Source organism: Oncorhynchus gorbuscha, linkage group LG03, assembly GCF_021184085.1.
Source record: "Oncorhynchus gorbuscha isolate QuinsamMale2020 ecotype Even-year linkage group LG03, OgorEven_v1.0, whole genome shotgun sequence".
Taxonomy (NCBI): Eukaryota; Metazoa; Chordata; class Actinopteri; order Salmoniformes; family Salmonidae; genus Oncorhynchus; species Oncorhynchus gorbuscha.
The window spans coordinates 22,450,870-22,463,951 of NC_060175.1; the positions used below are offsets into that span (position 1 = coordinate 22,450,870).

Here is a 13,082-nt window from a genome sequence, read left to right on the forward strand (position 1 = left end):
GCTTTTAGCACAGTAAATCTACAATTAACTGCAACATACAAGATTTCGTAAAGCCTACATTGATGACGTAAACTGTCATAATGGAGGGACTGTGGATGGACTTTCCAGCCATCCTTTAGAGGAAAGTGAGGAGAGGAATCTCATCAGGTGTTCAGTGGCATCTGTCTGTCTGACCTCCATCCACCTTAACAGATTGGTCTGGCTCAATCAGCCACTCATGCAGACAGTGAACTCTGCTCCTGCATGTGCTTTGCTAGAGGAAGAGGACTGGATGTACTCTAGAGCCTCTCTCCTCCTGTCTTCTCTGCTTATACTGCCCCAGGCTGGTTATCTGTGCTCTAGAGCCCCCTCCCTCCTTCCGTATCCACAGCCTTCTCCCTGCCTCTACTACAATCAAAATGGTTAAACATTTTTTTTAAACAATTATAATAAACGCGACAGTTGAATTTTTGTAATCCATCAGATATTGACTGAATTGTAGCACATAAAACATTTTACTGGCACGGCCAAATAATTAATGGAGTTCAGGGCTTTTGATGGGAATTCAGGTATTACATTTATTGTTAAAATATATATATATATATATATATATATATTCTTAAAATCCACTCATATTCTTATTGTCACAGGTATTTTTTAAATATTTTGTTAAAATTAAGAAACGTATGTGCCTCATTTGCATTATTACACCTGCACTGCCTAGACGGCTTTATTATTTACTGTTGTCACGTTCTCTTGCATAATTCAACAAGTGTCAATAGCAGAATACCCTCAGATTTAAAAAATCAACACCTTTGGTTCTAGATTACACCTACCTAAACATACTTTACATTGTTTGTGAGATCAAAGTTTCACTATAATCAGTGTTCATTTTCGGAAGTTGCTTTCATTTCAGCGCATCTAATGTGTAAACATTTGAACTTTATTAAATGATGACTTTTCTCAATTCCACAAAAACACCCATCAAAATAAAGTTATCTTTCTTCTCTTACATGTGTCGAGGCGGTGCGTTAAATTCCCAACAAAGCTTTAGCGTTCATAGATTCAATGGAAAGATATTAGCTGTGTTTGAATACTCATACTAACCTCACTGTTTTTGACATAAATTGTGTATAGAGTATGCTTATTGGTCATTGTATGGATAGAGTTAGTATGCCAAAAGTTCCCAGATGTTGTACTACATTCGCCAAAATACGAAGTATACACAGTGGACATCATTTCCGTACTTATAGAGCCCATAATGCAATTCTTCAGGAAATGGGCGTGGCTTCACAACGTTTTCAGATTTGAAGAAAATGGCGGAAAATATGCAACGAGAGCGGATACAAATTCATTGCTTTAACTAATTATGACAAATGTTAAGAAAATGTTGACCAATGTAATAAAGTATACTTCGGCAAAAATGCATAATTAAATTGATGCAAGCAGCACATATACAATCACCACTGCTCTGGATAAAATGAAAACTTTTTAACCAGCTCTGCTAGGGCGAGTAAAATGGTCAGAGTGAGGTGTTCTCTCATTTGTGTCTGGAAGTAGCCAGCCAGTTACCTTGGGTGCTTGACTGCTGTTGTAAGGTCAGAATGCTCAAGTCACCCTACTCCTTGGCCAGAGCATCCAGTGTGCACTCTGAACACTCCCAGAGCGAAATGCTCTGAGTTTACAAACGGACAATCTGACAATGATCTGAATTTACAAATGCCCAGAGTGCACTTTCAATTGGCTTCCCTGGCTAAAGCAACAGACTCCCCACATGCAAAAATACTACAGTTTACAATAGAAGACGAATGTACTTCTAGAATTCTGTACTATACTCCACACTGTAGTATCCCTTGATCATGTGTACTTGTAACTATAGAATTTTGTCGTATGCTATACTACACAATGTAGTGCCCCTTGATCATGTAGTGCTTACTATATACTTTTGTAGTATATTGTAGAATACTAAACTCCACACTGCAGTATCCCTCGATCATGTGTAGTGCTTACTATATCATTTCATAGTGTACTGTAGAATACTACAGTATTATCCGCAAAAATCTATACTAAATACTACACTAGTCAGCAAAAACACTACAGTGTCCACTGTCTGCAAAAACACTATAGTTTAACTATAGTAATACTACAGTATTTAAGTTGCATATATACCCCATCCATTCCCCTCCCCATATCCCAATTTGTGTGCCACCCATGATCAACTTACATATCAAGTATAGACCATATTGTGTTCCTCACAGGCCTACAGGTTATAGAACATCTATCTGTTTAGACTCCAGTTCCTACCTACAGGTTATGAAAAATGTTATATTTTTGTAATTGTCCCATAGGTTTTGTCAAGGAGAAAGCTCCCACTTCTAAAGATAAAACAAAAACACTGCAGTAATGCCCACAAAACACTACAGTAAATACTATAATATAGTACTATAATATAGTATTTATATATATGGTTTAGCTATAGTAATACTACAGTATTTATACTAAACAGTTCATTTATATTTTCCATACATTTGGGTGAGGTTTCCCTTGCCTGGTTAGCCTCGTTTCACTGCCAAAAATACAATTAAATCAGCTAGTGTTCAGTGAAATAACTATGTCAAATACAGGTGGTGTCACGACTCCCACCGAAGGTGTCTCCTCTTCCTGTTCGGGCGGTGCTCGGCGGTCGTTGTCACTGGTCTACTAGCTGCCACCGATCCCTTTTCCCTTTTCTGTTGGTTTTGTCTTATTGGTTACACCTGTTTCTTGTTTAGGTTTTAGTTGGGCTATTTAAGCCGGTAAGGCCCGCCTGCTCTTTGTGCGGGCTTATTTTTCCTCTGTTCATGTTTGTGGTTGTGCGATTTCCTTTGTTTTTCTCCGGACTGGTTGGGTCCTGGTTTTGGGCCGGTCTTGTTCTTTCGCCTGGTGTTTGGCGTGACCATTATCCCTGCGTCGGAATAAAACATTGTTTTTTACCCTCTGCTTCCTGCGCCTGACTCCGCACCCACTACGCATAGAGTGCATTACAGGTAGCCTAGTAAAATAATTAACATCCAATCACATTAACCGTTACTCTCGTGGGAATTCCACTAACGGTCCATATGTAGCCAAACGTAGCTGCTGCTCATGTTGGTATCTGTACTGATGGCGCAAAAGCCACGACAGGGAGACATAGCGGAGTGGTAACGCGTGTGCAAGAAGTTGCTCCCAACGCCATTTGGGTACACTGCAGCATTCACCGTGAGGCTCTTGCTGCCAAGGCAATGCCTGACAGCTTGAAAGACGTTTTGGACACCACAGTGAAAATGGTTAACTTTGTTAAAGCAAGGACCCTGAACTCTTGTGTATTTTCTGCGCTATGCAATGATATGGGCAGTGACCACGTAACGCATTTACAACATACAGAAAGAAGTGCGCTGGTTATCAAGGGGCAAAGTATTGACATGTTTTTTTTAAAGTGAGAGACAAGCTTAAAGTTGTCTTTACTGACCATAATTTTCACTTCTGACCGCTTGCATGATGACGAGTTTCTCACACGACTGGCCTATCTGGGTGATGTTTTTCCTCACCAAAATCTAGTCTAGGACCAAAAGGCTCTATAACAGCTTCTACCCCCAAGCCATAAGACTGCTGAACAATTACATTGTTTTGTACACTGCTGCTACTCACTGTTTGTTATCAATGCATAGTCACTTCCCCCCTACCTACATGTACAAATTACCTCAACTAACCTGTACCCCTGCACACTGACTCGGCACCGGTACCCCCTGTATATAGCCTCGTTATTGTTATTTTATTGTGTTACTTTTTAATATTTTTTACTTTCGTTTTTCTGGTAAATATTTTCTTAACTCTTCTTGAACTGCACTGTCGGTTAAGGGCTTGTAAGTACGCATTTCACGGTAAGGTCTACACATGTTGTATTCGGCGCATGTGACAAATACAGTTTGATTTGATTTGATTTCCGCGGTCAAAAAAGGACAGGCACAAGCAAGAGTTTGAAACAGTTGCATTAGTAAAATGAAAGCAATCAATCCAATGAGATTTAAGTGACAGGTGGATTTGGCACTATTCAGACACAGAAAGTAGATGGCTGAAAAAGACAGATCCAAGGTGGGGCATGCGCGTTGCTAATCTATACTGCCCGATGCCATCTCTCCATATGGTAGATCTCCTCTCTCCTCATGTATCTATCCTCAGCCTTTCCTCTGCCTCTGCCCCAGACTGACTACATACGGACTAGAGTCCCTCTCCTCCTCATAGCACCAACATACTCTTCTCCCTGCTTCTGCCTCTCAGTCTCTGCTTCTGTCGCCCCAGGCTGGCTCTCTATTGGAGGGTCCTTCTGGCAGGATGCCACACTGTGACAAACGACTTGGTGAAAACGTTAAACAAATGCAATTGAAATTAAATGGTCTGCTGTACTATTCACAGTGCAATAAAAACAACACCTTGGGGCCCTTTTGTCCAGTCCTATCAAGCATGTGTGTCGGCAGACTCGGCACAAAGGAGCAGTATCTGGCAGTGTAACCTCCATCCCCCCACATACCCGGAGGGGCAGTATTTGGCAGCCGTTCACTCTGAGCCGTGGCTGGCGGATGCCACAGAGAAAATTCTAACTGTCTCTTGTTTCTCCGTGCTGTCAACCTTGGTTTATACACACAGATCTAATTAAGCGCAGACATGCAGATCATGTGGATGAGCAAGAAAGAGAGCAAGAGGAGGGAAACATAATAAAAATGGGAAGAGGATGCAGGAGAGGAGAGAGAAGAGCAGAGATGAAGGGAAGGGAAAGGAAAAGCAAGGAAAAGAAGAAAGACAGAGAGCTATACTGAGTGCTGGGTCTTTCATTGTGAGGCACAAACAGTACTGTAGTAGTCCATACATCCACCCTCTCCTCTCCTCTCTTCAGTGGTAGACTATACATCCCCCCTTCTCTCCTCTACTTTCCTCTCCTCTACCTTCCTTTTTCCTCATCTCCACCTCTCCTCTCTTTGGTGGTAGACGATACATCATCCCCTCCTCTCCACTCCTCTAATTTCCGTTTGGTAGTAGATTATATATCCACCCTCCTCTCATCTCCTCTCCTCTCTTCGGTAGTATATTATACATCCACCCTCCTCTCATCTCATCTCCTCTATTCGGTAGTAGATTATACATCCACCCTCCTCTCCTCTCATCTCCTCTCCTCTCCTCTCCTCTCTTCGGTAGTAGATTATACATACACCCTCCTCTCCTCTCATCTCCTCTCCTCTCTTCGGTAGTAGATTATACATCCACCCTCCTCCTCTCCTCTCCTCTAATTTCCTTTCAGTAGTAGATTATACATCCACCCTCCTCTCCTCTCCTCTCCCCTCCTCTCCTCTCCTCTAATTTCCTTTCAGTAGTAGATTATACATCCACCCTCCTCTCCTCTCATCTCCTCTCCTCTCTTCGGTAGTAGATTATACATCCGCCCTCCTCTCCTCTCCGCTCCTCTAATTTCCTTTCAGTAGTAGATTATACATCCACCCTCCTCTCCTCTCCTGTCCTCTCCTGTCCTCTCCTCTCCTCTCCTCTCCTCCCTCCTCTCCTCTCCTCTCTTCGGTAGTAGATTATACATCCACCCTCCTCTCATCTCATCTCCTCTCCTCTCTTCGGTAGTAGATTATACATCCACCCTCCTCTCATCTCATCTCCTCTATTCGGTAGTAGATTATACATCCACCCTCCTCTCCTCTCATCTCCTCTCATCTCCTCTCTTCGGTAGTAGATTATACATCCACCCTGCTCTCCTCTCCTCTCTTCGGTAGTAGATTATACATCCACCCTCCTCTCCTCTCATCTCCTCTCCTCTCTTCGGTAGTAGATTATACATCCACCCTCCTCTCCTCTCCTCTCTTCGGTAGTAGATTATACATCCACCCTCCTCTCCTCTCCTCTAATTTCCTTTCAGTAGTAGATTATACATCCACCCTCCTCTCCTCTCATCTCCTCTCCTCTCTTCGGTAGTAGATTATACATCCACCCTCCTCTCATCTCATCTCCTCTATTCGGTAGTAGATTATACATCCACCCTCCTCTCCTCTCATCTCCTCTCCTCTCTTCGGTAGTAGATTATACATCCACCCTCCTCTCCTCTCATCTCCTCTCATCTCCTCTCCTCTCTTCGGTAGTAGATTATACATCCACCCTGCTCTCCTCTCCTCTCCTCTAATTTCCTTTCAGTAGTAGATTATACATCCACCCTCCTCTCCTCTCCTCTCCGCTCCTCTAATTTCCTTTCAGTAGTAGATTATACATCCACCCTCCTCTCCTCTCCTGTCCTCTCCTGTCCTCTCCTGTCCTCTCCTGTCCTCTCCCCTCCTCTCCTCTCCTCTCCTCTCCTCTCCTCTCCTCTCCTCTCCTCTCCTCTCCTCTCCTCTCCTCTCCTCTCCTCTCCTCTCCTCTCCTCTCCTCTCCTCTCCTCTCCTCTCCTCTCCTCTCCTCTCCTCTCCTCTCTTCGGTAGTAGATTATACATCCACCCTCCTCTCCTCTAATCTCCTCTCCTCTCTTCAGTTGAGAATGACACAAATATTAATTTGCTGCTTCAGTGTCTTTAGATATTTTTGTCAGATGTTACTATGGAATACTGAAGTATAATTGCAAGCATTTCATAAGTGTCAAATGCTTTTATTGACAATTACATGAAGTTGATGCAAAGAGTCAATATTTGCAGTGTTGACCCTTGTTTTTCAAGACCTTTGCAACCACACACATGAATGGTCTCAGGATGCTTTACTGTTGGCATGACACAAGACTGATGGTAGCACTCACCTTGTTTTCTCCGGACAAGCTTTTTTCCGGATGCCCCAAACAATCGGAAAGGGGATTCATCAGAGAAAATTACTTTACCCCAGTCCTCAGCAGTCCAATCCCTGCACCTTTTGCAGAATATCAGTTTGTCCCTGATGTTTTTCCTGGAGAGAAGGGGCTTCTTTGCTGCCCTTCTAGACACCAGGCCATCATCCAAAAGTCTTCGCCTCACTGTGCGTGCAGATGCACTCACACCTGCCTGCTGCCATTCCTAAGCAAGCTCTGTACTGGTGGTGCCCCAATCACAATGCTGAATCAACTTTAGGAGACGGTCCTGGCGATTGCTGGACTTTCTTGGGTACTCTGAAGCCTTCTTCACAACAATTGAACCGCTTTCCTTGAAGTTCTTGATGATCCGATAGATGGTTGATTTAGGTGCAATCTTACTGGCAGCAATTTCCTTGCCTGTGAAGCCCTTTTTGTGCAAAGCAATGATGACGGCACATGTTTCCTTGCAGGTAACCATGGTTGACAGAGGAAGAACAATGATTCCAAGCACCACCCTCCTTTTGAAGCTTCCAGTCTGTTATTCGAACTCAATCAGCATGACTGAGTGATCTCCAGCCTTGTCCTCGTCATCACTCACGAGAGAATCACTGACATGATGTCAGCTGGTCCTTTTGTTGCAAGGCTGAAATGCAGTGGCTCACTTTTGGGGATTCAGTTCATTTGCATGGCAAAGAGAGACTTTGCAATTAATTGCGATACATCTGATCACTCTTCATAACATTCTGGAGTACATGCAAATTGCCATCATACAAACTGAGGCAGCTGACTGTGAACATTTATATTTGTGTCATTCTCAAAACTTTTGGCCACGACAGAGGAAGTAGACTATACATCCATTCTCTCCTCTCATATCCACTCCTCTCCTCTTTGGTAGTAGTCTATACATCCATCCACCCCCCTCTTATCTCATCTCATCTCCACTCCTCTCCTCTCAGGAAAATGGAGCACCATGTGATTCCATCACTGCACATGTTTATGTATTCTCTATTTAAATGACCACACTGTAAATGGCTGATGTCCCTTTCTTCTTCAAATAGGTGCGCATATTCCCTTACCTGATTGGCCGAGAGTCTGCCTTTGCTGATAACATGAAATGGATGGCCTGTGCTAATAAAGGTTTGTCTTTTCTTAAAAATGGTATAATAACCACATACACTATGTACCAAATACACTACACAGCACATGTATACTATTACTGTGATTGTATGTTGAATATGTGGGTATGAGTGTGTGTTGGGTAGATTGTCTGTGTGTGAATGTGTGGGTATGAGTGTGTGTTGGGTAGATTGTCTGTGTGTGAATGTGTGAGTGTGTGTTGGGTAGATTGGCTGTGTGTGAATATCAAATCAAATGTATTTATATAGCCCTTCGTACATCAGCTGATATCTCAAAGTGCTGTACAGAAACCCAACCTAAAACCCCAAACAGCAAGCAGTGCAGGTGTAGAAGCACGGTGGCTAGGAAAGACTCCCAAGAAAGGCCAAAACCTAGGAAGAAACCTAGAGAGGAACCAGTCTATGTGGGGCGGCCAGTCCTCTTCTGGCTGTGCCGGGTGGAGATTGTAACAGAACATGGCCAAGATGTTCAAATGTTCATAAATGATCAGCATGGTCAAATAATAATAATCACAGGCAGAACAGTTGAAACTGGAGCAGCAGCACGGCCAGGTGGACTGGGGACAGCAAGGAGTCATCATGTCAGGTAGTCCTGGGGCATGGTCCTAGGGCTCAGGTCCTCCAAGAGAGAGAAAGAAAGAGAGAAAGAGAGAATTAGAGAGAGCATACTTAAATTCACACAGGATACAGGAGAAGTACTCCAGATATAACAAACTGACCCTAGCCCCCCGACACATAAACTACTGCAGCATAAATACTGGAGGCTGAGACAGGAGGGGTCAGGAGACACTGTGGCTCCATCCGAGGACACCCCCGGACAGGGCCAAACAGGAAGGATATAATATTTGGGCGTGAGTGTGTGTTGGGTAGATTGGCTGTGCTGATGTGTGCAGAATGGAGTGTTAGTGGAGACACAGGGCTCAGGGGCCATACCTGCCTAATCCCTCTTTCTGTCAGAGACTTTCCCCCTGGCCACCTGCCGCTTATGGCTACAAAGTCACAGTCAGGAAAAGTGATCACTGTGGGATTACACAGCCCAGCTACTCTAACTTTATTCTGACACTCACAGTGAAATACCCCGAGTGTGATACATTGTGTGTGCATGTGCACGTGCGTGTGTGTTTGTGTGTGTGTCTGTGTGTGCGTGCGTGCTTGTGTGTGTTGCCACAGGGTATTTCAGTCAGATCTCCACACTGGCTGATGTACAGGAAAATGTGATGAGGTATCTTCATGTTATGAGTCGTCCTAAAGTCATCGATCATGAACATGACACGGTCTGGACAGAGGCCTACATGGACAGCACTGGGAGTATCATAGTGAGTAGAAAAGGGCATGAGTGTACATGTGTGTACATAATCTACTGTGTGTGTGCTTGTGTGTGTGTGTGTGTGTGTGTGTGTGTGTGTGTGTGTGTGTGTGTGTGTGTGTGTGTGTGTGTGTGTGTGTGTGTGTGTGTGTGTGTGTGTGTGTGTGTGTGTGTGTGTGTGTGTGTGTGTGTGTGTGTGTGTGTGTGTGTGTGTGTGTGTGTGTGTGTGTGTGTGTGTGTGTGTGTGTCCTCTCCGATCAGTCCTCTTCATGCTACACGAGGGATTCCTCATTATGAGCTTCATTCATTTGACTGGATTTTCCATTTTGACTTGTTCTGCTCTTCTGTGTGCAGAATGATGATATGCTGTCTGTCTGTCTGTCTGTCTGTCTGTCTGTCTGTCTGTCTGTCTGTCTGTCTGTCTGTCTGTCTGTCTGTCTGTCTGTCTGTCTGTCTGTCTGTCTGTCTGTCTGTCTGTCTGTCTGTCTGTCTGTCTGTCTGTCTGTCTGTCTGTCTGTCTTTTTGTCTATCTGACTTACTGACTGTCTGTCTGACTGAGTGTCTGTCTGTCTGACCGAGTGAGTGAGCGACTGTCTGTCTGTCTGTCAATCCTCATGTCATTTTTCTGTCTCCTGCAGCTCTCCCAGGCACACAAGGTAAAGCCTTTCTCTCTCTCAGTTAAATTTCAATGTAAAGGCTTTATTGGCATGGGAAACATATTGCCACGGCTAGTGAAATACAGTGGGGCAAAAAAGTATTTAGTCAGCCACCAATTGTGCAAGTTCTCACACTTAAAAAGATGGGAGACGCCTGTAATTTTCATCATAGGTACACTTCAACTATGACAGACAAAATGAGAAAACAAAATCCAGAAAAACACATTGTAGGATTTCTAATGAATTTATTTGCAAATTATGGTGGAAAATAAATATTTTGTCACCTACAAACAAGCAAGATTTATGGCTCTCACAGACCTGTAACTTCTTATTTTAAGAGGCTCCTCTGTCCTTCACTCGTTACCTGTATTAATGGCACCTGTTTGAACTTGCTATCAGTATAAAAGACACCCTGTCCACAACCTCAAACAGTCACACTCCAAACTCCACTATGGCCAAGACCAAAGAGCTGTCAAAGGACACCAGAAACAAAATTGTAGACCTGCACCAGGCTGGGAAGACTGAATCTGCAATAGGTAAGCAGCTTGGTTTGAAGAAATCAACTGTGGGAGCAATTATTAGGAAATGGAAGACATACAAGACCACTGATAATCTCCCTCGATCTGGGGCTCCACGCAAGATCTCACCCCGTGGGGTCAAAATGATCACAAGAACAGTGAGCAAAAATCCCAGAACCACACAGTGGGACCTAGTGAATGACCTGCAGATAGCTGGGACCAAAGTAACAAGCCTACCATCAGTAACACACTACGCCGCCAGGGACTCAAATCCTGCAGTGCCAGACGTGTCCCCCTGCTTAAGCCAGTACATGTCCAGGCCCGTCTGAAGTTTGCTAGAGAGCATTTGGATGATCCAGAAGAAGATTGGGAGAATGTCATATGGTCAGATGAAACCAAAATATAACTTTTTGGTAAAAACTCAACTTGTCGTGTTTGGAGGACAAAGAATGCTGAGTTGCATCCAAAGAACACCATACCTACTGTGAAGCATGGGGGTGGAAACATCATGCTTTGGGGCTGTTTTTCTGCGAAGGGACCAGGACGACTGATCCGTGTAAAGGAAAGAATGAATGGGGCCATGTATCGTGAGATTTTGAGTGAAAACCTCCTTCCATCAGCAAGGGCATTGAAGATGAAATGTGGCTGCATCTTTCAGCATGACAATGATCCCAAACACACCGCCCGGGCAACGAAGGAGTGGCTTCGTAAGAAGCATTTCAAGGTCCTGGAGTGGCCTAGCCAGTCTCCAGATCTCAACCCCATAGAAAATTTTGGGAGGGAGTGCAACTTCGTATTTCGTCGTCCTAACGTAGTCTACACTGCTATCTGCCCAGCAGCTAGCCAGCTAGCAAACGTCCACCGAATAGCAGCACTGTAGAAACTATTACACTCAACTGAACGACTTGATTAGTGTAGTATTAGCTAGCTACATAGTTGTCTTTGCTGTCTTCGTATCCAAGATAATTGTGTAGTTTAGACCGTGTAGTCTTAGAGTGATTATCTTAATTTACCGAGGTTAGCTAGCCAGCTATTTGTCGTCCTTAACGTAGGAGACTCTGCTAGCTAGCCAACAGCTAGCCAACGTCTACTGAATAGAACTTCCGCACTCAACAACCCGGTCGCATTCCGCTTCACTCCACAGGTAGTATCACATTTTTAATTTCATTTCTTTACAGCACAACGGTTTGATTTGTTTGATCGTAGCTAGCTACATAGCTAGCTATATAGCCGTCTGTGTATCAAAGATAATTGTGTAGTCTAGAGCGATTTTCTAGGTTAGCTAGCCAGCTATTGTCGTTCTTTTAACGCAACGTAACGTAATCAACACTGCTAGCTAGCCAGCTAGCCCCCAAATAGCAGCACTGTAGAAACTATTACACTCAACGGAACGACTTGATTAGTGTAGTGTCAACAACGCAGCCACTGCCAGCTAGCCTACAAAGTCAACAACGCAGCCACTGCCAGCTAGCCTACTTCAGCAGTACTGTATCATTTTAATCATTTTAGTCAATAAGATTCTTGCTACGTAAGCTTAACTTTCTGAACATTCGAGACGTGTAGTCCACTTGTCATTCCAATCTCCTTGCATTAGCGTAGCCTCTTCTGTAGCCTGTCAACTATGTGTCTGTCTATCCCTGTTCTCTCCTCTCTGCACAGACCATACAAATGTTCCACACCGCGTGGCCGCTGCCACCCTAATCTGGTGGTCCCAGCGCGCACGACCCACGTGGAGTTCCAGGTCTCCGGTAGCCTCTGGAACTGCCGATCTGCGGCCAACAAGGCAGAGTTCATCTCAGCCTATGCCTCCCTCCAGTCCCTCGACTTCTTGGCACTGACAGAAACATGGATCACCACAGATAACACTGCTACTCCCACTGCTCTCTCTTCGTCCGCCCACGTGTTCTCGCACACCCCGAGAGCTTCTGGTCAGCGGGGTGGTGGCATCGGGATCCTTATCTCTCCCAAGTGGTCATTCTCTCTTTCTCCCCTTACCCATCTGTCTATCGCCTCCTTTGAATTTCATGCTGTCACAGTTACCAGCCCTTTCAAGCTTAACATCCTTATCATTTATCGCCCTCCAGGTCCCCTCGGAGAGTTCATCAATGAGCTTGATGCATTGATAAGCTCCTTTCCTGAGGACGGCTCACCTCTCACAGTTCTGGGCGACTTTAACCTCCCCACGTCTACCTTTGACTCATTCCTCTCTGCCTCCTTCTTTCCACTCCTCTCCTCTTTGACCTCACCCTCTCACCTTCCCCCTACTCACAAGGCAGGCAATACGCTCGACCTCATCTTTACTAGATGCTGTTCTTCCACTAACCTCATTGCAACTCCCCTCCAAGTCTCCGACCACTGCCTTGTATCCTTTTCCCTCTCGCTCTCATCCAACACTTCCCACACTGCCCCTACTCGGATGGTATCGCGCCGTCCCAACCTTCGCTCTCTCTCCCCTGCTACTCTCTCCTCTTCCATCCTATCATCTCTTCCCTCTGCTCAAACCTTCTCCAACCTATCTCCTGATTCTGCCTCCTCAACGCTCCTCTCCTCCCTTTCTGCATCCTTTGACTCTCTATGTCCCCTATCTTCCAGGCCGGCTCGGTCCTCCCCTCCCGCTCCGTGGCTTGACGACTCATTGCGAGCTCACAGAACAGGGCTCCGGGCAGC

General features: G+C 44.8%; 1 protein-coding gene across 4 annotated transcripts in view; it reads left to right on the forward strand.

Annotated features, from left to right (window-relative positions):
• LOC124018907 (voltage-dependent calcium channel subunit alpha-2/delta-3-like) overlaps positions 1–13,082 on the forward strand; it is an 85,616-nt gene that overhangs the window by 33,923 nt on the left and 38,611 nt on the right. For 3 of the 4 annotated variants that reach the window (XM_046334254.1, XM_046334238.1, XM_046334250.1), the window contains 3 exons: positions 7,858–7,936; positions 9,106–9,251; positions 9,880–9,897. In XM_046334254.1, the coding sequence (XP_046190210.1) occupies positions 7,858–7,936; positions 9,106–9,251; positions 9,880–9,897 (243 nt within the window). The remainder of the gene's footprint in view (positions 1–7,857; positions 7,937–9,105; positions 9,252–9,879; positions 9,898–13,082) is intronic. The other variant, XM_046334245.1, reaches the window with a different exon arrangement.